The following is a 26,383-nucleotide window of genomic DNA, read 5'->3' on the forward strand; positions in this document are numbered from 1 at the left end:
TGAGGCTAAAATTATGTAAAATTAATGTATCACCAGAAACAAAAACAGAATTTATTACTAACAGAACTTAGTAGAAATAACACACAGATCAACAGTGACCAAGCCTTTTCCTCATCTGCATCATTCTCTCAAGTCATGGCTTTCAGGAAAAATAAATTGGCATTGAAATAAACACACAATAGAAACTATTTATATATTCACACTTTTCCCTCCAGATGCTTTTTGTTATTAAGTTATTCATGCTGCTATTTACTTACCATCCAAACAAAACCAACTCCAACTCAGCTGGTTTTTGCATCAAAAACATCTTCTTGGCTTTATTCCAGCCGTGGAGGAGCATTATTTTTATTCTCTTTAGACACACACAGAACTTTCTGCTCACTGGATGATCTTTGGCTGCTCCTGGTTGGACATTACTTTCAATTTAAGCTCTCTGATTGGTCATAAGATTGACCGGTGGCTTCATCATAATTTCCAGGTCACAATAGAGGTCTCTTCACAACCAGGTAGTGATAGTGATCTTTTGTTATTATGAAAATGTGATAAATAAGGGTGTTATCATGGATCTCTATTGTAGTTTTACCATATAGAGTTTCTGAATAAACACTACATTTAATGGTTCAATTGTAAACCTCCTAGACAGGATATAAATGCCTGGAAAATGTCTGTAGATCACCGAATAGGTAAGCTATTGATCACTATTTACCTCACAGAGTTACACACCACTGTTTCGTAGAATTGTTGGCAGTATAAACGATAGCTTTTTTCTGCAAGTTCAAACAAAAAAGTAAGAACAAAATGGTTATTTGCATTTGTTTTTTGTTTTCCTTTTGACAATAATAATAAAAATAATTTTTTTAAAAAATGGTTCAAAATAATATTTAATAATATGGTAACAATAGTTATGATGGGATACACTGTGGGAAACAAGTGTTAGAGGTGGCTTACTTCCAAAAAAAAACCTCCCAATAATAGTCATTAGTCACTAAAATAATTGCTCTACTAAATATTAGAGCGGGAAGTTGAATGGTTAAATGTAGTACATATGGAGAACTTTTCTCACTGTTAAAAACATCAACAAAACAGATAAATTGATTGACAATGAATACCAGGGTTTATAGATCGGATATGGATGTTAAATTTAACCAACCCGAGCCTGTTTTCATGCTTATATCCTGATTAACTTGCACCATGTGGAAAAAAGAAGTGGCGAGTGTTCAGCTGTAAAAGTGACTGCAAGGAAAAGAGCTGTAAATTTATTACTTTTAAAGTTGTAGGACAAAAAAGATCTCCTTTAAGTATTTTTTCCATTGTTGCTTGAATTCAATTTTTTTTGTCTGAGAACAACGACATCATGTGTCCAAAATATAGTTAGCTTCATAGCATAATTGCCTAAGTCATGTTTCAAGGTTTTATAAGCAAAGATGCACAGTCGGCAACATTGGGAAAGTACAGTTAGACAGACATCACAATTTAGCCAAATCATAAGTTAGGCAATCATGCTATGACGCTAACGATATGTGGTTTCACATGTTTTGAGGCATTATAGCTAAATTTCCACGAACAAAAACTGAGTTTCTACCACCTGTCTGCACCACGTGGAGGAGCAGATTATTATCCAGGTAAAACTTTTTTTATGGGAAATGTCAAACTGTCAGAACACAGCTTGCATTGTTTTTTGCAGAGCCAAGATATTAAACCCATATCCATAAGGAATAATATCGTACATGCTTTTCTGCTGCGGCTAAACTGAAGTACAAAGGTTATCACCATTTCTAGTACCCGTCTTTAATTTGAATTTCTACATCTAAATAAGCTTTTCTATGTATGTTCTGTTATGTTTTCTGTGTTATGTATAGGCTTGTTATGATGTTTTTGTTCTCACTTTGTGAACAGCATGATTCATCTCAGTGCTGACACGGCACAGCACAAGTCCTGATCAATAAATATCTGCTGCTCTCTCACTTGGATTGTGGCGTTCCCATGTAGAAGTGTCCTCACAAGTCTAATAAGACAAACCTATGGGTATGTGTGTTTCTCTTCTCCCTGAGTGATGACGGCGTAGTGAGGCCTGGAGCACGGCCAAGTGCTTTCATTCACACCTGATTAGATCACTCTGACCTGGATAACACGCAACGCTCTGCTCGGCAACACGCTGCCGCACAAATCCTTTGTTTGGCTTTAACGAAATCCCGCTGCTGCTCCGCTTGCCTTCCAGTCGTCCTCAGATGATTTTAAAGTGGAAGTCCTGTAGCATGTTGACCGTTGATCTACCTGTCTTCCCTACGCCCAACCCCCAAACACACACACACACACACAAAATAAACAAATAAACAAATAAAATACAAAGAACTCGTTTCTTGTTTACAAACCTGCCTTGTGCAAACTCAACACACTCAGATTGTGCTGTCTGCCAAGTCATGATCACAAAATAAGCAGAAGCTAAACTTAAAAGGTGTACATATATATATATATATATATATACCTTTTTACAATCCTGTAATAACTCGAATTCAGCATTCAGGGAAGAGTTAAAGGTGGATGTCTACATTAGTCACAGAACGATTTTTGGACTATTTGGTTTTATCTTTGTCATTGGACGTTCGACACAACCAGGAAAAAAAACAAAACAAAACAAAAAACCTGCATTTAAAGAAATTTTGTTAAATAAGATGAAGTTTAATGAACAATGAAAGTTACCAGAAAAATTTAACTTTCGATAAACGTTAATCCACAACTTCTACAATAAAAGAAATGATGGCATGTCCATGAATCTGGAAAAAAAAAAAAACTTTTTTACTCCACATTTGTTTCCAAAGCCAAAAAGGAAACAGAGGTACAATTGTTCTTCATGCTGAGTTGACTGTTCATGTAATATTAGGTTATGGTTAGGCTTAGACCGTCACGCTGACATGAGGCTGAACACTGACTAACTGCTAACTGCTCGTAGCACTACATCAGGCCTCTTCCACCCCGGCCCTCAAGGGGCCCCGACATGCATTGGATGCAACAAGCTGGATCCATTTTTATTTAAATCAGGTTCGTCAATTCAGCAAATCATCTAAAACTTGCAGGAAACTGGTCCTTGAGGACTAAAACTGAAGAGCCTTGATATAATGTAGATGGATGCACTGTTAGCCCCAAATCCATCCAGCAGCAGCATTTTTAAAGCCGGAATCAACTAATCAGTAAAATTAAGCAAACACAGACATTTCTCCTTCGAAATAAAACAGAAGGTTAATAATTTGCAGTCCAGGTGGAAAACATGAAGGTGGGGTAAGATTGATTTAAGCAGAGCTTCTTGATGTCCTGGTGCTCTTGATTTTTGGTAAGGAGCACCTGTGCTGCTAGTGGAAAATGATTGTCTGGAACCCTCCTAGAGGTGTAACAGTACATCAGTACATCTGTAAAATGATCAGTGTTTCAATCATATCAATCCAAATGGAAAATAACAAACATAGATTGAGTAATCATTTTGTACGTTTCAATTATGAAACATTTGGATTGTTTTCATTTGCTTTATTCTAACAAAACATACTAACTTTGTTTTTATAACTAATTTGTGACGAACTTTGGTTTCAGATTCTAAATATGAGGTTTATATCCTGCTTTAAAGTCCGCAAACAGATTTATTCTTTCAGTTTTCTTCTACATGAATTTAAAGCTCAACATGTGGTTGAGTCTGTTTTTGTGGGAAAAACATTGTTTTTCATTGAAATGTCTGAATGAGCTCAGGAAGAAATTTAGACTCTGACATTTTAGCTGTTTTTAGTGATTTGATATGAAAGGAAGTGATTGAGTTAAATCTGCTTGATATTGTCACATATCGATCACTTGATCCTGAATCCAGTCAAATCTTATTGGAATTGTCACAGAATTAGTGACATCAGTAAACACTAAATTTATATATTATTGTGATCAAACCTTGTGGTAAGCCCTTTCCTAAGTCCGCAGTCAGTATAAAACTAACAATTCCATGCTGTCACAAAATCATGATTGAATTGTTTATTTAGAATTGTTTATTTAGAGGATTTGTCACGGTTGAGACCATTTTAAGCCATTTTCAGAAAACGTGTCCACACAGCTTTGGTGAGAAACTTTTCGTGGTAGACATGCATCACAAGAGATTTTCTGCTGGATATTATGCGGCATCCAAGAATGAAATAAATAAATTGGGTGACGAGCTGCATTGGTCTAGAGCACACTTTAAAAAGTGCATGTGGAAAGCACTGTTTAGAGCAGGGCTACTCAATTCGGTCCTACGAGGGCCGCAATCCAGCAGGTTTTCCATGTATCCCTGCACCAACACACCTGAGTCAAATTAATGAGTCATTGTGTAGAACCTGATTGGCTGTTAGAGCCACCTAATTTGACTCAGGTGTGTTGGTGCAGGGATACATGGAAAACCTGCTGGATTGCTGCCCTCGTAGGACCGAATTGAGTAGCCCTGGTTTAGAGTATGTTGAGTGATAGGTGATAGTACTGGGTATTATAAGAATCAGCTTTATCTGCCAAGTATGAACACATACAAGGTTTTATTTGCTGGCAGAGGCGTCGCTTTAGTAGAAAGTAGTAAGATATTGTAAGTAAAATAGTAAATAAAGGAATAAAATAAAACAGCCTCTTATACAGTGTTGTCTACTTTATACAGAGAGATTTACAAATAATTACAAATCTAAATTCAAATATACACTATATACAAGGACTGAGAGAAGAATTACTGAAGTAGAATGGCCAACTACATTGGCTATGTGAGACAAAAACATAAAACAAAAATAAAAACACGACTTTCAGTATGAACTGTCATACATTAGTGGTGGGTGGATCGATCCAAATATACACAATATCAGTACCAACATTGGTATCGATATTGATCGTGATAACTTCCATTCGTAAGGCTTGATAACTGGCAGAATTTTCATAAATAAGGAGGATAAAGTGTGTTTAGGTGGATTTGGTTTACAGCTGTGACAATGATATGAGTAATAACTTTGTTGTTTATGCATTAAAGTGTTAAAACTTAAAGCATTAATTCCACAGATTAATCTCTTAGCATTAACGGGTTCATTTTGACAGCCCTGTAAAAAAGTATCAGTATCGAAGATAGTAGCCATTTATTTACTTGGTATGGGATTAATACTAAATCTTGCTGTATCGCCCACCCCCAGTTCACATCTGTGTGAAAGCAATCCTCGATGACTGATTCACAATATCAATGACCAAGTGAAGCAACATACAGGAGTAACAATCAAGTCTGTACATACATTCGCATATCATCTCACCCTCCAACTTTTCCAACATTTTTGCTGGAGTGCTGGGTGGAAAATCTGCATATCAAATGCCTCATCACTGCCGTTCACGTGCTACACCTCCCAAAAATTCTCTACAAACTTCAGGACAGCTGTAGAATTGGAAACGAGTTTTATATGACTGCCAACATTTGAACTGGTTTAGCTAAAATGGCTAAACTAGATGTGACAGTTCAGCAAACAATGCAGGTAAATTTAAGTTGGACAGATTTTGATGCATGATGTTGATCATGAACATTATTTTGCTAGAGATGACAAATATCTTTGTTTTTCTTTGGCTTTCACTTCAAGGCTAAAACCTTGTGGAGTCTTCTAGGTGCACTGTTCCTTTAATAAACAAGTGTTAAAGTTCAGGTAGAGAGTTAACTTAATTTCACAGTGAGGTTTATTTATTTCCCTGTATGACCATGGTTCAAATTACATCTCTTCCTTCACATCCAGTGCTACCTTGTCACATTAGCATGTTGTGCTGTATCAAACACAGCATCTTGCTAAGAGATCAGCAAATTATCCTGGCGGGCTTGTCTCTAAAACACCTCTTTGTTGTGCTAATCTGCTCCCTGAGATAGCATCTCCATCCATAACCTTCTCCATGTGTAAAGATAACCTGGAGGGGGTGGAGCAGCATATGTAGGACACTGGGAGTTGGGCGGCGGGGGTCAGAGGGGGCTGATGTTGCAGTTTGTCCTGCAGCTGTGCCTACGATGACAAGCCTATCCTCGACCTGCCCTTTGTTAGACTAAACACAGCTCATAGCTTCACCTGCAGGCCTTCTTGCTTCCTTCTGGTTGCGATCCCCCTTGTTTCTTGACTTTTGCCAGGATGCTTTGGAATCTCAGCTGTCATCGTGCGTTGCTAATGCTAGCTCCCTGTTGCAGTGCCGTTGGTAAACTGGCTGCTTGCCGATGTGCACTGGCCTGACTGAAAGCCCTGAGCAAGGTTTTTGTGCCCACAGCAGTTCTGAGGGAGTCATGCTTGATCTTTCTGGGCCACATTGAAACTAGGTCACTGTGCTGTGCTGTCAGTTGTGTGTTTCTCTTGCTGTATATGTGTGTGTGTGTAGAATAAAACTGTAAAATGGGGCTTTTACATAAGGATGGGATGGGTTCCACAGATATGCAGCATTGCTGTTGCAAAGATTCTCTCAAACTGCAGCACGACCCCCCCACCACCACCACCACCACCACACACACACACACCCACCCCAAAACACACACACACACCCCACCCCCTCACACACTTCCTTGCGATGTCACACTGGGAGAAACCGAGATCGAAAGAAACTGAGGAAAGGGAGAGATGAAATTCTCATCCTTGGTTCAGATCCCTAAGAACGCTTGGGAAGGCAGGATCTTATTATCACAGCAAATTTGCAATGTGCAGAGTGGAAGAGATTAGATGCGTCTTGCCTTTGAAGTGTATTTTCCAACCATTGTGTGATGGCAAATTCCATCAAGTGTTGGAAGGAGCTATGATAAGAGGCACGGGTTATGAATGCAGCGGCATTAAAAGCCGTCATTCTTGCAGTAAGATGAAACACTCCCAAACTCTTGCTAAATGAAAAAATATTTTCTCTCATTTCAGCACTGTCATTCACAACTGTGTTGTGGAAAAGCCACAGATACTAAAATAACAAGGTGCATTGGATGGCATGGATAGATGTCAAAATATCTGGCCTATGGATTAAACCTTACATGGAGTATTGGCTTATGAATTATAGACTGCGCTTTATTTAGAACATTTTATTCCATTATTTCATTTATTCAATTCTAGCTTTTGAAGTCTGTTTGCTTGTATTATTTGTCAGCTATCGAAATGACTCGAAACATGATTAGAATCACTTACCTGAAAGTGTGGGCCTCCACTGAAATTAAGCCCGTTTTTAAAGACATGACTTGAATATAAGTTTTCCACATTCCCGGAGGTGGTGCAGGACTTTGATCAGGCTGCCTCAGTGCATCCTTCTCAGCTCTTTGACCTTCACTTTGAGCACTGGGGCTTCTGAGGGGTTGGGTGTCAAGATGGGGCCAGCGGGGGTAACGTGAGGGTGAGTAGCAACGTCACCAAAGTGACCCCTCTACCCCCCTCCCCAGCCCTTTTAGATGTTAAGCTTGAGTTTGAAAGGACATCCCAGGGGACATCTGAGGAGTGACACCCCCGGCCTGGTCCTCGGATAGTGTTGCAGCTTCAGACCAAACACAAACAGAGCAGAGCTGCTGGAGATGTCTCAGCACGCTGCTTCTACAGTTGTTCTATTTAGTCTTCCTGCTTTACTTCTTCTTGTCAGAGAATATTACGCTTTAGGTTTGCAAAGCTCAGTAAATCATTTATCTGGTAACTGTCCAGATTTCCATTTTTTTCCCAATTTTCATTTTCTCTTTGGTGCTGATAGTTGGTGAACTGCTCCAGCTGTGTTGAGCAGCTAGTGACTCTAGCTGTTGCTCATCGGTTTTCTGTGCATGTTTTAGCATATTCACCGGTCTGTCACGACATTCACATGTGCTTAAGAATTGCTGGTCCTATCTTCCTGTCCTGCCATGCCCGAGTGAGATGGAGGACAAGATAAGACAGCATTATGTTTCTCTTTCTTTTTTTCACTGGAGCTGTGCTGAACAGTTGTGGACACTGATGTGTGTAAAAAAACTAAGTTTGCGTATGTGCACCTGTTTCTGTGCTGATTCATACACACATTGTAACAAAGAAAACAGAGATAACTGTAAGAATATTTTTTTAAGTACACTTCAGAGTTGGTGATATTAGTCAGTAGGGCCCGACCGCTATGGATTTTTTAAGGCCGATACCGATTCCGATATTTGGCAGAAAAAATTTCCGATTACCGATTAATCAGTTGATTTAAATAAAAAAAAAAAAAGAAAAAATTAACATAATTTTTGGTTCATTGACGCTTACACCACCATTTAAAACAAAGAATTTCCAAAAACATGCAACAAAGCATTAAATAACTGGAAAATAAAAATATATAACCTTAAAAAAAGTCAATCTATGAATGAATTGTATAAATTAATGATAAATTAATTAAATATATCTTGTTTTGCACATAGACGGGTGTTATGACTGGTAGTTTTTTAGGAATAACTTAACCACACGATATGTGAACTGCCGACATCAGCTGGTTCTTTATTGCATGCTACTGATGTGCTACTATGGCCACAAGTCAACGTTTAAACATTTTACATGCACATCCTGTTCCTGTGCTTCACACTTCAAAATAAGTTCTGCTTACAGCAGTTAGCCCAAACATTATAACAGGGAGCGCCTTAAGCTAATTTAGCACAACTTTAGCAATGCAGCGTAAATAAAAAGCTGACCGACACAACGAAGCACGCGTCAATCGTCATTACACACGACAAACAGAGTTAAACTGATACTGGAGACATGCTGAGTCATTAATTGTACAACATTATTATAAACTTACCTTTCGGCAAGCTCCACTCGGCCCATTGCTTTAATGTAACCTGGCTAGCTACTAGCTAACCCTGTTGACAAGTGGGGGGATGACTGTGGGATTGAGTGGAGTCGGAGCTCTATCTAGTGGACAAACGCCGCAAGGTCATCAATCTGCAGATTCCGACACTTAACAGCATTTACTGTTTTATAAGAAAGTAAGAATAAACCGGCGTATAATCGACAAAACAACAGCCGACATTGGCCGATTAATCGGTCGGGCCCTATTAGTTAGTTAATACCGCTTGTCAGCTAAATAGGTTGTTGCTAAGAAAGGCTGTAAAACATTACACTGACAGGTTTACCAACCAGGCAAAGTAGCAGGAGCCTGCATACAGACAAAAACCGAGTGTCCCATTTAGTGAGTTTTGTAGTTTCACATGTGCAGCTTATCTTGCAATCTGAAAAACATTATTGGCCAGACTTCAGTCCTCAGTTTGACAATAACATTTTTTTGATTATTCGATATTTAAAGCCTAGCATGTTGTGAATAAAATAAAAAGGAAAATTTTAAAAACCTACTTTATAAGGAGCCAGAATCGAGCATTGCACATTAATTAACACAAGGGTAGAAATACTCTGTATTCCACCACATGCTCATTTTATATCATTAGCTGTTTGTCCTCATTCTAACAAACAGCTACATCAACAACTATCGTGGCGCTATTGTGTCCACTAGTGTGTGAATCATGTGTGACATATATTTCAGCATTTCCTGTAGTCAGCAAAGATCACTCTGCAGCTGACTTTTGGCCTGACGAAGACAAAGTGATTGATTGCTTAGTACATCCTGAGATGAAACTTTCAAGTATGTAATATGAAATTGTTTTTTGAGAGTCTTTTTTACATTCCCAAATTAAAAAAACGTTGGGACACCGTGTAAAATATAAATCTAAACAGAATACAATGATATTCAAATCTCTCAAATCTGTCTTTTATCTCCGAAAAAACATAAACAACTCATCAGATGTTTAAACAGAAAATTTTACTATTTCATGAAAAATATTACTTCATTGTGAATTTGATGGCAACAACACATGTGAACTGTCTGGACTGCAGGCAGGCCAGTTCAGCAGCCGGACTCTTCTCCTGTGAAGCCATGCTGCTGTGATGGATGCAGGATGTGGTTCAACCTCGTCTTGCTGAAATCTGCAAGGCCTTCCCTGAAAGAGACGTTGTCTGGATGGAGCAGATGTTGCTCTAAAACCTCCATGTACTTTTCAGCATTGAGGGAGCTTCACAGATGTGGGAGCTTCCCACACCATAGGCACTAATTCAACCCCATCCCATCAGAGATTTCACCTGTCCACTGATAACAAGCTGGATGCTCCCTCTCCTCTTTAGCCTGCAGGACACGCCCTCCATGCTTTCCAGATAGTATTTCTCATTTTGATCCCTCTGACCATAGAACAGTTTTCCACCTCAGACTACTTTAAATAATCTCTGGTCCAGAGAAGCAGCTGTTTCTGGAGCCTGTTCACAAGTGGCTTCTTTGCATGATAGTTCTAACCTGCATTTGGGAATTCTGTCTAAACGCCTCTATAATGAACAATTATAGACCTGCCTACAACAGCTAATGGAGGTCAAAATAAATAAAAGTACAATCACTAATAATTAAATAACTGCACTAATCAATTGTAAAGAGCTGATTTGTGTTTATTTTGAATATCTACCAACCAAGCCAGTGGAGCTGTTGTAGTTTTGGTTTTTTCCTCTCCATTTCAGCTCCTTTATTACATATTTTACTTTGGATTTTAAATTCATGATTGAACTGACTGAACCACTTCAAAGAGGTTTTGTTCTTATTTATTGTTACATTTGTCCAAGGTAGTCAAGCTATTGTTCTTTTGTTGTTTTTTTCAGTTTCATTACTTTATTATTTTACACTGAGTGTTATACTCCTACTTGCACTGACTGAACCAGAATTGCTTTTGTTATATTTTTACATGTTTGACCAAGCTTGTGAAGCTTACTTCAGATTGTTAAAGTTTATTCAAGATTGCTGTACTGGTTGAATAAGTAATTTAGTACATTTATGTCTGTTTTTAAAAATTAGTCAGTCTGATGTTGCCTTTCACTAAAGACTTTTCCACACAATGATATGTAATTTGTTAGGGAATTTAGCGCAGATTTTCTGTGTCATATCGGAATCGGCCGATACTATATCTCAGATATCGATATCGAAAGTGACAAAGTAGATCAGTATCGGAAGTGAAAATACTGCATCGGTGCATCTCTAGTTTCAGCACCTGGTATGTTGTTTGTTCGATTGTGATTAAAATAAAGATTTATGAGATTTGTCATTGTATTTAATTTCATTTTAGTTTCCATTTTTACACAATTTTTTTTGTGTGTGTGTAATTGGAGTTCTATGTGGATTAAAAAAAGCTTCTCACACCCACTAACATTAGGATCTAGAGTATAATGTGGTAGTATGTAATCAGCATTTAGTCCCACAGTCCTTTGACCCAAGTTTTAATCGGTTTGGCTCTCGGCATTAACGGGAACACAACACTCAGGTTTACGTGCTAATTTTCAGAAAGGCTGCTGCTGTCAGGGCAACAAAAATTGACCCAACTCTAATTTTCTTTACAGAAACACACATGTGCTAACTTTCTTGTCTTACATGGAGGAAAATGCATTAAAAAATGCATGCAGTTGATCGATTTCTCCACACAGCTGGAATCTTGTTTTTTAAAAGTGGTAAGAGTTGTGACTATCAGAAACAAAGCCATTGTAAAACCATCCCTTCACATTGTCATGGTGACACAATGGTCCTCTGGGAAGTAGAGTTATGTCAGACTGGTAAGCCTTAGCCGTCTGAGTGCTAATAATAAGCCTACTACTACATGCAATGGGAAAAACTTGAAGTGGTTTGTTTTAGTGTTTAAATTTATTACTTTTGATGTAAAATCAGCATAAATGGCCACATAAACTCGAACCACATATTCTGACAAATGGCAGCCCTTTAATATGAAGTTCTACATGACATTCAGTTGTTTATTTCACGGTAAACGTTACTTGCAGAGTAATTGGATTGGAGAAAGACACTGCTTATTGTCCTGACTTTTGTGGCACGAGCCGAAGCCGCAGACAAGAATTGGATTCCCTCCACGTGCTGCTGGTGAAATATTGAGTTGGCTTTTGGGGAAGCCTTCCCACAGAGCCTGGCTGAGGTATTTTTAGACTAAAGGGAGGTCGGAGAAAGAACACTTATGATCACTCACAATTCTCCTTTTCCCATTTCTCCTCATCTGTCTCCGGATTGTGTTGTGCAATTCCTCTTAGGATTACTGTAAGTTGATCTGGAAGGATAAATGTAAGAATTATGCTTAGTGTTTCATCAGTCGTGTGGTGTAAATACAGTGCCTGCATCATTAAAGACTTGATGAGCTGTTTTATATATGGAGACTTAATGTCTCTGTGCTGACAGCTAAGTGATTCCTCCCAGGTGTTTCATCTCTGTTTCCATACGTGTGCATATGGAAGAATCAGGCAGTCCTTCTGTTTTCTTGTTCAAGTGGAACTATTGCAGCTCTGAACGCATATTGGCAAGTTCCCCCATGCTTAGAATAATTCATTTGATGCTTTGATAAGCGATAATGGACCCAGTAAGGTATAATTCATATGCCCCAGTTTCTTTTGAGACTGTGGCTTCCACAAAGTGTCCCACCACCTCCCTGTGTACCCCACCTCTTTTAAGACTCTTTCGTCTGGCTGAAAAGGGCCCATTTATTATTTAAATCCCTCCATAATTCATCCATTCCTCACCGATACACCCTCCGTTTCTCATTCCTCAGCTAGTGCAAATTAGCATGAGCTCTGTATCTGTGCATTTGTGGAAAACAGAAGAGAGAATGGGAGCGAGCAGAAAGAGATAACAGCAGCCCTTTCTGACAGCGAAGGCTTGCTGCTTCTTACTCCTGTCCGTCCTCTGATGTGATTCTCTGTGACATATTGAGTCTAATTTGTAGCCTAAAGAACCAAACAGCTGTGGCCTATTTTGTTTAGCTGTTGTTCGAGTGATGTCACCATTTCTGCCTTGTAAGACTGCTTGCTCTCGGCACTCAGTGTGAGGATGTCAGGAGAATTTAACTAAGCTGCTGATGAGGAGGGCAGGGGTTGTGTACCCTTTGGATTAATCTGATAAGTCAACCGAGGCGGTTTGTAAGACATCTATTAACCACTGTTAAATATTCAAACAGTCCCTGCTGCTATATTTGACATGACTTCTCTTTTTTCTTTTTTTTTTTTATAAATAGTGGTTTAACAGTCATGGTGTGATGATGTTGAGGGGGTGGGAATGGAGCTGCATTGCCGTGACAGTAGAATTACTATTCAGCTTGTTGGTTAGCCAGAAATAATACATGTTTTCTCACACCAAAGGTGGCAATTTTCTTTTCTTTTCTTTTCTTTTCTTTTCTTTTCTTTTCTTTTCTTTTCTTTTCTTTTTGCCAGGCAAACTGGATCATTAAATGGAAAATGAGAGGTTTTGATTTTTAAAAACGTACATTCAGAGCAATCAACACTGAGGCTGCAACTAATGACGATTCTGATAGTCGATTAGTCATCGACTATTAAAACGACTAGTCGACTAATATCATGTATCTCATGATTATTAAATGGTTTTTATTTCACTTTCAGCTTTGAAATCTTGCATGAGGTTGTTATGTAAGTCCGACGGCCTCCTCTTGACATGTTCGGGCATTGCAGGCGTGCTTCCGCGGTACATTAACGTCCGCTTTACAAATCCCACATGCATTTAATTTATTTTATAAGTTTAACGTGAAGTTATCCCAGACTTTTAGTTTAACAGGAAGTGAAACTTTAAAGGTTAATACAGAACGTGACAGTTTATTTTTATCATTTAAATATCTCACCTAGCTCGGGGGAAAAAAAAGTGGATATTTAAGTTGGTTTTATTTTACTTAAATATGAATGGAAGTAATTGTGTTTACCCTTTAATGGTCTCACTGTTTTTTTCCCTGTACAATAATAATAAGAATAATGATTTTTTAAAACAAATGGTTGAGATAACAGTAAAAAAAATACATTAACAATAACTAAATAGTCAAAGCCAGAAACCATAATGGAATTACAAACACTAACTTTGGTATTACACAATAAGTTGCTGAAATTCTCAGCAGGTTTATTTCCACACATCTTTAATAAAATTCATTATAGAGATTAAATTTGCTTTACCAGCATGAAGAGTTGGAAGTTAGAGGGTTGAAGCAGCATGTGATATCTGTCCCTGGATCCTGAGTTTTTTATTCTGCAGAATTTGTGACATCAGAGAATAATATGATCAAAACTGTGATTTACACACCTATCACATATGAAGTCTTACAGTTGTGTGTTTTTTTTTTTTTTTTTTTTTGCTACACTGGAAAACCATAGTAATAGATAAGCTGGTAACTGCAGTTATTTTTCCGGTCAAATGATGCCTGCTGTGCTCGTTAATCTCAGATTCCCTCTTTTGTTTCCAGGTAAAACAATCAGATATAAAATGCTCTTTGCAGAGCTGCTTAGTGAACTGTGACACATCGTGGAAGCACGTACAGTAACAGCAATACGCGTGTACAAGTGTGACCCTGGACTGGGTTCAGTTTGCATACCTGCTCCTTTCTTCAGTGCAGGCCTCGGCCTGTCGGGCAGAATGTCCCGACTGAGCTCCCAGACATAACATTACTGATGAATAAGCCTCCAGTCAGTCTGTTGAAATATCCCAGACATTCCATCTCTATCGGTCACTGTATTGATATGAGTTTTCTGTTTATTTTACAGATGCAATCAATGAAAGTAATCTCGGTAAGTGGAAGACTTTGATGATCACAACTAAACGGTCAGTGGTGTGAAATATTTAAATGCTGTATGTCACTGATGCTGCTGCTGCATGTAGATGCTGAGTCAGAGCTTAATACACAGGTTAAACACACACAATCCTACAGCTACTTTAAATAAGGTGTGTAAAAATGTCATCTTCCTAGTGAAATTTAGCAGTAAGCGCTCCTTCTCCTTTAGCGTTGTTGGTATTTGTGACACATTGTGACTGCAGATACGCCCACCTGCTCTGCTTGTTGTCGGCAGCCTCATTTTCTGGCATCTTGCACATTTTCAGAGTTCTGCTATCTAAATTCTTAACTTGGATCTGATGCCTCAACAATTTTATTTAGTGTTATTAAAAAGCATCAGTTTTCTGTGGCCTCTACATGTCTGTTACATGCAGTGATTGAAAACAGCTGCTCAGATGACTCAAATTATTTAAAGTGAAAACTTTTGAATAAAGGAGACAAAGGAATACTATAAATTTACAAAAATATAGGAATAGAATTATATCTCATGCAGATGTACCTCTTCCTCTTCAAAGTTATTACCACGAAGGACGTCCAGATCAGGATTGTTTGCCTCTGATGCTGATTTAGCATCAACGTCTAAGTATTTTTCTACAGCACAGTAAGAACGTCAGTCTTCTGAGATTGGATCAAGGCTTCTATAATTATCAGTATTTAACCTGACCTGGCTTTAACTAAGCCAGTCATATCTTTTTTTTTACAAAGGTAGTCTGGTTATTACTAAAACATATATATGCACATTGAATTATGTTAAAATAAAAAAGTAACCTTGACTGTGTGAGTATAGTTTCTGAAAACATGATTTTGAATCATTTATGGTCACATCTTTTCTAAAGAACCACAGAAAACTAAATCAATACACTGGATGTATAAAGAAGAATGCTCAAATTGGGTGAAGCACCTAAAAAAAATCATGTACATCAGTAAACATCATAAGCTGCCTCTACTTTCTGTCATTTAATGTGTTTTCCGACAGCATCCAGTAGAGGCTCAGATCCTTATTCCTGCACATGAGATGCTAACATTTATCAGAGCAGAGCAATGTGGTAGGTACATCATGTCAGAACTGAATCTGGTGATTTTCCCGGCTTTTCCGGCTCACAATCCAAAATCCAGACAGGTAGGTATGTGCCTGTACTGATTTTAATGTATGATTAACACTGAAGATACAGGCTATGTGCTGCAGCGTGGAGGCTCGTCACATTCTCCCCCTGCAGGGTGGAATGTTCTGGACAAACCTGCCTCAGTGCTGTCTGCTAATAATTCCCACTGTTGCTTTAATCTGCTTGAAGTGTGAGATGAGGAGGTTTTACTGTGATGTGGGATTTCACACACTGTCAAGCATGTGGTGAAAATATGCTTATGCTCATATACATTATGACATTCAGAGGTTTGGGTACAGTATATATTATGGATGCTCTGAATTGCCTGGATATAAGTAAAAGTTCCATCATAATTCTCATAAGTGGCTTTTCTTATGATTTTCCCTCTAATACTATATAAAAGGATCGAAAGTTTTATTTCCAAATTAAAATGCTGGGATTTCCAAAACCAATTCCAGAAAAGTTACAGTGCATTGTAAAATATAAGCCACATGCAATTTATTGTGAATGTCATCAACCCATATTTTATTCTCAGCAAAACTTAAACAGCATATCAGATGTTGAAACTGAGACATTTTATCATTTCATGGAAATGTTAGCTCGTTTGGCAGCAACACATCTGTAAAAAGTTAACAGGGTGATGTTTACCACTGTGTAGCATCCCCTTTTGGCTGTGTCCCATGCACACAGAGATTTCTCCTGATTCTCTGAATCTTTTGATGTGATGGTGGGATCCTCAACGTGTTTGTAATTTTACTTTGATGATCAATTTTCTTCAATTGTTCCAGAATTTTTAGAAACAATTTTTCTCAAACTGGTAAACTTCTGTCCTCATCCTTCCACCTGAGAGGCCTCTGTCAGATGCTCCTTATATCCCAAAGTCATGTCTCTGACCTGCTGCCAATTAACCTAATTAATGTAAGATCCTCCTCCAGTTTATTTGAACTTATTTTCACTAGTTTTCCAGCCTTTTGTGGCTTCTGTTCCAATTTTTAGAGATGCGTTTCTGCCATCAAATTCAAAATTAGTTAAGATTTTTTAATGAAATGATAAAATGTCTGTTTGAAAAGCTTTTATGTTGTTTATGGTCTTTTGTGAATTTAAAAAACGCTTGATGAGATTTGTAAATCTTTACAATTTGTTTTTATTTACATTTTAAACATCCCAATTTAGTTGAAATTGGGGTTGCAGCATAAATGTGCATCAAATTTAAAAAAATGCCTCTCATCACCAACCTGTAGTGAACTTGTGGTGGTAATTACATGCAGGAAGTGGAATATCCATGTCTGCAAATTCACAGGCTGTTGGCATTTCCTGTTTCTAAACAACCATATTATATAAAGTGTGGCTGTTCTGCAGATGAGGGGGAGAAGGCTCTTCACATCTTGGCATATGCAGAAAATGTCTGTTTCCCCACGAAGGAGATCATTTCAGGACTTCTCTGTGCATGTAGGAAGGGTTTTTTTCCAGGAAAGTGGAGCCAACAGTAGGAAGATGTCCAGTCATAGTCCAGGAGTTAACATCAATAAGTAGCGTGCAGCTATGACAAGGAAAAAAAAAAAAAAAGAGAAGATTTCAGGTTCTTAAATTTGACAATTCAAACTCTGGTTATACAGAGGAAGCACAAATGATTTCTTATTTATTTATTTTTAGAATTATATACAGGCAAGAAGCAGCTTCTTTTATTTAAAACTAACATCTGCAAGAAGTTTTATGTAAAACACTTTCTAATCTAAAATATAAATCACTTTATAAAATAACCGCTTGACAACTATTGTTGCTAATTTGTGACAAATTTGTTTTCTTATGAATACTATGCATTTATTTCTTTTTATATTTTGTTTATCATGAATTTATTTGATATTAAGATTTTATTTCTTTTAATTCCAGTCTTTTTCTTTTCCTTTTTTCTTTATTTTTACTGTTTTTTTTTTTATGTAGAATTGTAAAGACATTTAGGCATTAAGGGCTTAAAACCTATGAACCAGTCACATTTGATGCTGTTATTAGGACCAACTGTGGAAGATGAAGAGCCCACAGCTCATTGTCAAAGCTCAGAGGTTTTGGGTTTTTTTGCATTGAGATGTTTTACGTCTACATCATTGATGAACAGATGTAGTCGTAAATCCGCTGACAGAGTCAGATGTAAGCAGGGGTGGTTCAGATAAGTACTTTAAAGCTCTATTATGTTGTATTTAGAGTTGATTGACTGAATCTCTCTCTCTCTCTCTCTCTCTCTCTCTCTCTCTCTCTCTCTCTATATATATATATATATATATATATGTATATATGTATATATATATATATATATATATATATATATATATATATATGTATATATGTATATATATATATATATATATATATATATATATATATATATATATATATATACATATATATATTTAATAACCTGATGTCCTCGAATTGGGGACCATTGAGAGCAGATGGTACCAAACTGTGCCAAAATGGCCTTTTTGGAGACTCACCTGCTGACCCGTCTGACTTTTTCCGTTTGTGCTCTCTGCCCTCTTCATTTATTCCTCACCTGTAGCACATACACTGAGATTCACACATCTTAACAAATGTCACAAGTATTCGAACAGACCTTGTGGTTACAGAGATATACTTGTTTTATTTTGGGTATAACATTTTTAAGTAATGTCACAAAATAGACACGGCTCAGTAATGTTACATCTTTGATTTATTTCTTTATATTTTCAATTGAGTTTGTGTTGCATCTGGTGTCACCCCAACCATCACTGAATCAGAATGGAAATTCAAACAGTTTGTGTTTTTCTTCTTTAGTCTTTCACAGTGTACGTCAGTTCATAGCTCCATGTTGATGGACTTCAGCGTTTCAGTTGGTTGCAGTCTGCAGTCTCACCAGTAGATGTCACCAAAGTCCCACACAAGGTTTCTTTATGTCTTACCTGATCTAAGGGTTCGAAAGGTGATGGGGATGGTGGATGTAAGACAACTGGCAGGTCTCATTCATGATGGACTGAATGTCAAAATGTGTCCTGTTTGGGATTTAATATTTAGGCTTTCACATAACATGACCACAAAATAACAGGTTAGGTTAAAAAAATGTCAAAAAGGTTTTATATTGTTGATAAAAAAAAATTGTTCTGATACTATTTACATTTATAATTTATCGTTGGAGACAAATTATTGCAACTAGAAGCCAGAAAATAAAGTTATGGGTTGTAAATACTCATAACAGATTTATCTGAGCATATTCTGTATCAGATAAACTTATATTGCTCTTTGCCACATGAAATATCATCTAGCATTTCCAGTAGAAGTTATCTCATCGGTGTGTAGACCTGCAGCAGCTGAGCCAGTCTCCTGCATCTTTGTCTCCACACTAAATCCAATGCAACTAGCCTCTCTTAGTGCCCCTGCCTCCCTGATTAAAGGTCTCCTTAGACTGTAATGACAGAATTGTGCTTTTGTCAGTTCCTGCTGCCCAGAGTGGGCTAATAGTCACGTTAGCCCACACAGCATGTCATTAGCTCTCCACCCGTAGCCCATTGAGGGGCAAGTCTGTCATTTTGAGGCTAAATCACAGGGCAGGAAGGCCAGAGATCAGTCACGCTGGTGCTCTGAAACTCCAGAGTTTCCGCCCACTCTTCTTCGCCGCACTTAATATGCACCGACTTACACATACTGTGTTAACACGAAGGAATTAACTGCGACATGGACTAGAGGAGGCGAATGGAAGTCAAAAAGACTCTCTTTGATGGGCTGCTGATACCGAGATCATTCCATCAAAATTGTAATTTGAAACACACTGCTCATTTCTGACTGTGATTGGATGATTCATGGTTATCACTCAGATGATTAGCAGGCTTGCGTAGCATCCATCACAGCTCAGGCTAATCTGCTTTGATTATTAGCCTCTAAGCCTTCCTTCCATGCTGGGCTTGTCGAGTACGAAGCGATGAGAAATTACACCCCTCTCATATTGGAATTAATCTATCTGTTCTTACTTGTCAAACTGATAATTGTATCGTCCACGTTCAGATCACCCCTACAAAAGTATGTTTGCAGTTTCACTCCCGCAACATGCAAACATTTCTTCACACTTAAGTGTGACGTTGTAGTGTAGAAATCGGTTATTACACTCAGATGAAATACACAGATAATGAATGTGAACGTGGTGACAACCTTAAAGCAGCTGCGCTATATTAGTTTCAGGTGTGATGTTTTCCGTCCTCAGGGATGCTGGCCATGCCTGCCTCTCGCTGACTTCTCAGCATCTGTATATCTGCACACCGTTGAACCTGAAATACAGCTCATTGCGATTTCATTCCATATGTTCATCTTGAAAAAAGCAATTCCTTCAAAGAAAGTGATATCTTTCAGAATAGAAAGCTTTAACTACCAGACAGGCTTTGACATAACAATCAGCAGCTTGTACGAAGCATCTGTTACATGTGTGCATGCCATATCGGTGTCATTTCACCCCGTTTCTCCACACAATAAAAACGTCTGCACATTTTACAGCTTATTGGTCACAGTGGGCTTTTAATACCAACCACAACTTGCCCTGCAGCAGAGGCTTCATGGAAAATAAGCTGAGCGTGATATATTTAACAAATTTTCAAGCCTGCGGCTCTGTAAGTAGATAAAAAGAGGATCCGTTTTTGATCAACGTGAGCCAGCTCTTAGCAAAGCTGTGGGTCGATCCTCGAGTCAGGGGGACGCGCTGATAATTAGTAGTGAGTGTGACCGTGTTATACAGTGCATGTACATCTTTACTTGGCGTCGTGACCTTCTCGACTGAGGTTTGTATCTTCCTAACTTTGCCCTTTATTGGGGTATGTTGTGTAAGTGAAGGGGCACGACATGAATAACATTGGTATTTGCGCAATAGCCTGTGCTGAGTGGAGAGCTAACTGGAGCAGGAGAATGGCGCTGTTCGGCGAGGTTCACGGCTGTTATTCCTACAGGCCATGAGCGTGAAAGGAGCTAATACCATCTGACAGTTCTGGAGCAAGAAGAGGAGGGCTGGACAGAAAAGGAGGAGAGAGAGATGGGGTGGGGGGTGTTAAGAGATAGAGTGGGATGGAGATGGGATGGGGGTGTTGGATGAGAGAAATAGTGGATGAGCTAGATATGGACAAAGCGGGGATGAGGCTTGTGGGAGGGGAAGGGCGAAAGAGCTGATACTGTAGAGACCTCTATTGTTACCCGCCATAGAATATGGCCTCTGAGAGTCACGGCTTTTTATCAAAGTCCAAATATTCCAGCATCGTTGTGAAATACAGGTATCAAGTCTGGCTCTCAAGGCTGGAGCTTTTAACCTCCCGAAGATTTGAGCGAAGTGCAGCACATCCCGTTCCTTTGTGCTTTCACACAGTGCGACAAACGGCTGCCATTTTGAAAATCTGCCTTGGAGACAATTCCAGAAAAGCTCTCATTGCATTGCACAAATTCCAACGTCTGTCCAAGATTTAAGGATCGCAGGCACCTGCAGGTCACGTTGCCCGAAGAACCGTTTTGTCTCCCAGAATCCTACAGTGAGTTGTGGTTCCTAAACCGTTAAGACAAAAGATTTGAAGAGGAGGGGTTGCACAGAGGAGATAGACAACAGACAGATCGAAGAGGGAGTGGGAAGTGAGGCGAGATCCTACTGTAATTTAACAGGCTGCAATCCCATTTGGGCTTCAGCATCACTTCTTTTGAGGGAGGCACAGCAGACACCCTGCTGCCAGCCCAACCTGTCATTAGCAACATGGCAGAAAGACACGTATCTTTTGGCCTTGTTGTCTCTTCCCCTCTTAAAATGTGCTTATTAGAAGATACATGTCCAGTTTTCTTATTTATCATAAATAGCTGTAGCTATTAATTGATCATTCAAAATTTAAAAGTGGAGAAACCCTCGAGAGGTCAGTGGTAAAAAAAAAAAAAAAAAAGAAGCCATTCAGCTGCTGTTTTGGGGTGGGTTCTGTACTCTGAACTACTTCTAAAACCTGCTTGTAGTGGTTTGTGTTTGGGCTTGCCTGCATTTTTTGATCTATGTGAGAAGTTTCATACAGCTATTTGGGCACTTGTGCAAACCATCTAACTCATACTCACCACAGTGGCTCATGGACGTCATTTTCTGTCTCCAAAATGGATGCAAAACTACTTTAAAACCCACTTTTCAGAGCTTCATATCCCAATCTTTAGTTTTATCCACAGCGGTCAGCCACCGCTGGAAGGGAAAACACTTATATTAACAGCAACCAAACAACATCAAAGGTGGGGTGGGGTTGGCAGCAGATAAGACGATTAGGATGCACAGCGCCCCTCAACACCCTCCATCATTAAAGCTGCTGGCCCACATCTATAGATGAAAACTGCTGCTGTGCTGCCTCACAGGTCACACACTGATCCTCTTTGATCAGCCTGTTGGTATTTGTGAGTGAACAAGTCAGCTCATGCTGCTAACTTATGTGGCTCTTTGTCCTCTGGAGCACTCACAGTGGTGCTTTGTTTATGTGATACTGCCCTCTGGTGGTGAATTGTGGTGCTGCTGCATCCCAGAAACCCAACCATTTCTCATGATGTTACAGAGCATTAAGAAAATATTTATTTACATGTTTTAATAAAAGTAACTGCAATTCCTAATTTTTCCACGAGGTCAAATTTTTTATGTTTAGGTAAAAAACATTAACAAGGCATGACGTTAACTTGAGATATATAAATATAGAGACCGAGAGAGAATATCTTTTTAAATAGATCTGACTTCAGCTTGTACTATGACGTAGGTCAGTTCCGCTGGTCAGGATTACTACACAGATGTGAAAGTGTTTGTATATAAGTACATAGTCTACATAACCTCTTGATCTTGAAGAGTTACTCTATACATAATGTGAAAAACTGTATTTTTCAGTTTAAGATACCTGTGATTAAATGTTTTGTAGATCCACTGTAATTTGTAATCTCTTATATTTTTATGTGTAAATGATGAACTGAGACTAAATATTGTTGAAACTGCATTTGTTTTTCTCAACAAATTTCAAGTTTAAGTTTCAAGAAAAATTTCTGGCTGGCTAGAGATAAAATTGAGTTGTATGTGGCCCCTGAACTAAAATTAGTTTAAATCAGCTTTTATTGTGAACGAATATAATATAATATAATATAATATAAAGAAATATGATGTAATATATAAAGTTATATAATACAATATTATATAAATAATTATATCTTTATTTCAAACAAGTAGTTAAAGCAGTGAATCTGATTATAATCTTTGCCTATTTACACTTTTTCATATATCAGTATTGATACATCTCTCTGCATTTTTGCTAATACAGTTAGACATAATAGAGAAATATGATGTCACACAAAAGTATGACATAGTCTAATATAATGAATTTACATGAATGTATTCAGACCTTTCATTCTGGACTTGATTTTAACTCGAGATCCTGAGCACTTTAGCAAAACGTTTTGCTATAAACTGCTATATTTTCACGTATCCCCTTTAGTCCTGTTTCCACCTTTTGGTCCGACTTGGGACAGGATGATTTGGTACAGTTTGGTCCAGTAAACTCAGGCCTCTGTTGTGAGCCAGCCGTGCCGTGAGAAGTGAAAACTTTCGTCTTGTTGGGGCGTCACTTTGTTCTCGCAGCCCTGGTTTCGGAGTTTTGGAGCAGCTTGTTCTCGGCACATCAGTTGAGCAGAACTTTGTTCTTGTGGGGCTTCAAGAAGTATTGTGTGATTGATTGGACATTCGAGGTGGGCGTAGTTAATGCAGAAAGTATTAACATCAGTTGTTCATTGTGCAGACTGCAGAAACACAGACCATCCCTCTGCAATAATTCCCGCCCTGTCGCGGACGAAGCTTCTCATGAGAGTATGAACTGATCCGACCTTGTTCTTGCAGCCTCAAGAACAAAGTTCTCGCTTCTCATGGAGAATGTAAGAAGCTTTACCCAGTAGGCGGGGTATAAGTTGGATAGAGATAGATGCATCAGATATAAAATATTCTGTCATCAAAGCACTGCGTTGAATTATAACGAACAAAAGACGAGAACGTGGACATGCAGAAGTTTGTGTTCTTCCTTCTTGGTTTGTAGGTTTTAAACAACTAAAAAATCCACATTATATTTAAACATGGCATTGTTCGCATTGTGTTTTTTATTGCTGGGTCACGGAGGAAGTGGTAACTCTTTCGACCAATCAACAGACTGCAGTGTTTCAATCTCCTCCCTTTTGGGTTCGGATCGTTAAGACTGGGATCCCAACAAAATAATCCCATAAAAGGTGGGATGGCTCAGATCAAATATTCTGGGACCCTTCCCAGTTTTTGCCTGTGGAAATGCAAAAAATGCATACTGATTCATACTGAACCGCATCCAGTGGTGGAAACGGAATTTTAGATCCCTTTTACAAATGCTGCCACTACCATGTTTGCCTGTTGTTGGGCCGTACTTTCCCCCACACACAGTTCATTCATTGTTTCGCCACTTGCACACTGTTGCATGTGTTGCTTTTGTTATGCACACTGCCTCATTACTTGTCCGTCTGCATTGTTTTCCTGTCTCCACAATAGAATTCTGTTGACCTATAGCTAGTTGGATGTCTGATTGGTGGTGCCTTCAAATGATGGCTTTAAATGCTGCAGAAATTTTTGTATCCTTGCTTATGGGCCTAAAAGCTTCTTTGACCTAATGGTTGGGTTTTTGATGCACGCAATCAGCTTTGAGACCTTCTATGGATGGACTTGTGTGGAAAAAAAAGCAGCACAAGTATGATTAATCCAGGGGGAAGACTGAGAGAACTGTGAGGAAAATGTGGAAAACTTTGTCAGCAACATAGTGAATAGAGTGAAATGCTTGACACCTCATGATTGAGAAAAAAAAATTAAAACAAAGAAATCCCTCCTCCTCCCAGTTTCATCATAAAGGTTTAGTTTCACCTTTGACCTCTGATGCTGACCCTCCCCACTGTTTTCACTGCCTCAGATTCAGTCTCAGGTTTAGTCAATTCTCAGATAGGACTGTTTGCTAAAGAGTGTTTTTCTGGAAACTTTCAGAATATGAAAGAAAAGTTTTACCAGCTAATGTTTTGTGTAAAAATCCTCATGTTTAATGAACAGTTCTGATCTATGATTTAAAGTTAGCTTTATTTATCAGTCATTTGGAAGAAAAAACTCCTGACTCCTGACCTCCCGACAGTGCAAACAGCACATCCAGCTCCAGATAAACTAACATCATGGAAGAATGTGCCGTTAAATGGGACTTCTATTCTCTCTTTCATCACCGTCTTTGCTGATGTCTTGTCATGTCCGATGCATTTTACATCTATGACCCAGTTTGTCAACACTGCTGACGCACAAACGCATGCAAGCTAAACAAGAACTCGTAGCCAGAAAGCAAAGAAAACACACTCCTGCTTGTGTCCCTCGTGTTTATCTTCTTTATAAGTATTTTCTTATAACAACTGCTTAGTTTGACAAAATGATGGAAAACCTTGTAAAACCAAAATCCACCCATTCTGAGTTGTTACAGAATCTCAGACAAACCAGTGCCACCGAATACATGACCTCCGCTTGGCAGAGGTAATAACCATCTTATTACTTAATATTGAGATCGTCCTCATTGATTACAGTAGCTGCTTCAGCACAAAATTACGACAGTTGCTCGTGGTATTATAATCCTCCCCCTGTGCAGAATGTGACCCGTCTGACATGATCGCAAGGGAGATGGACCATGACCAGAGATGCTTGATCTGTAGGAGCCAGTCAAGAAATATTCCTTCCTTCTACAACCTTCTGTGCAGAACTGTTAGTGGATCAAAGAACTTCCACAATAATGCCACCCAAACCATTGCATATCTGCTTCACAGTTAGATCAGATGGTCAGGTTTAAAGGTTTCTGTGAAAAACATGTTTAAAAATCTTTTTGCACCTTTTTAAGCACTTAATGATAGTGTGTAAGAATTATTTACATCCACTGGTAAAGATGGCCTTTTAGAGGGGGGGCAGGGAAAATAAATTAGATATATTTCTAAGATCTTTATTTTATGTAATATTGAACCGATTATTACAACTAAAGTGATCATCTAATGTAAAAAAAAATAAAATAAAATAAAAAAAAAAACCAAGTAAGGATTGGCTTGATCTTTCTGTTGGTACAATACAGTAAAAATGGGCAGATTTCAGGCATATGAATCTCAGACATTTTCACTGCAGGCTGCATCCACAAAGCTAACAGCTAGGGCTGGGCGATTAATTGATAAAATCGATAAATCGAATTTTGCATTTCTGGAGATTTATTTTTATGAAAATCGGGATTTTTTTCCATAGTTGGTTAGCAGCAGACTTCGCCCTCCCTCCACACCAGAACGATGTTTGTCTGACAGATTTTCAGTGAAGTGGCCCTTCACTCTCACCTGGGATTTAGCTGTGCATAAAACTCCAATAAGAAATGCTGCTCCCTATGAGATGCAGAAGTCAACTTTAGCCTGCAAACCCTAGTTAAGAGACAACCTTCGTCAGGGGAATTATTTCTGCAGTGGATCCTGTACGATAAGGATTCAGATGGAAAGAGATCACGGATGCATTGTGTCGCATATTTCTGTGTAAGATATGAAGTCGTTTATATGGTGGAAAAGCTATGACATTATATGCTTTATTTTTGCTGGCTTTCAT

The 26,383-nt window shown here is 38.5% G+C and overlaps 1 protein-coding gene across 1 annotated transcript in view; it reads left to right on the top strand.

The window, feature by feature from the left end:
* Window positions 1-26,383, top strand: part of nr6a1a (nuclear receptor subfamily 6, group A, member 1a) — a 110,357-nt gene that overhangs the window by 48,084 nt on the left and 35,890 nt on the right. The window contains exon 3 of the mRNA XM_041999860.1: window positions 14,562-14,585. Within this exon, the coding sequence (XP_041855794.1) occupies window positions 14,562-14,585 (24 nt within the window). The remainder of the gene's footprint in view (window positions 1-14,561; window positions 14,586-26,383) is intronic.

This window comes from Melanotaenia boesemani, chromosome 11, assembly GCF_017639745.1.
Source record: "Melanotaenia boesemani isolate fMelBoe1 chromosome 11, fMelBoe1.pri, whole genome shotgun sequence".
Lineage (NCBI taxonomy): Eukaryota > Metazoa > Chordata > Actinopteri > Atheriniformes > Melanotaeniidae > Melanotaenia > Melanotaenia boesemani.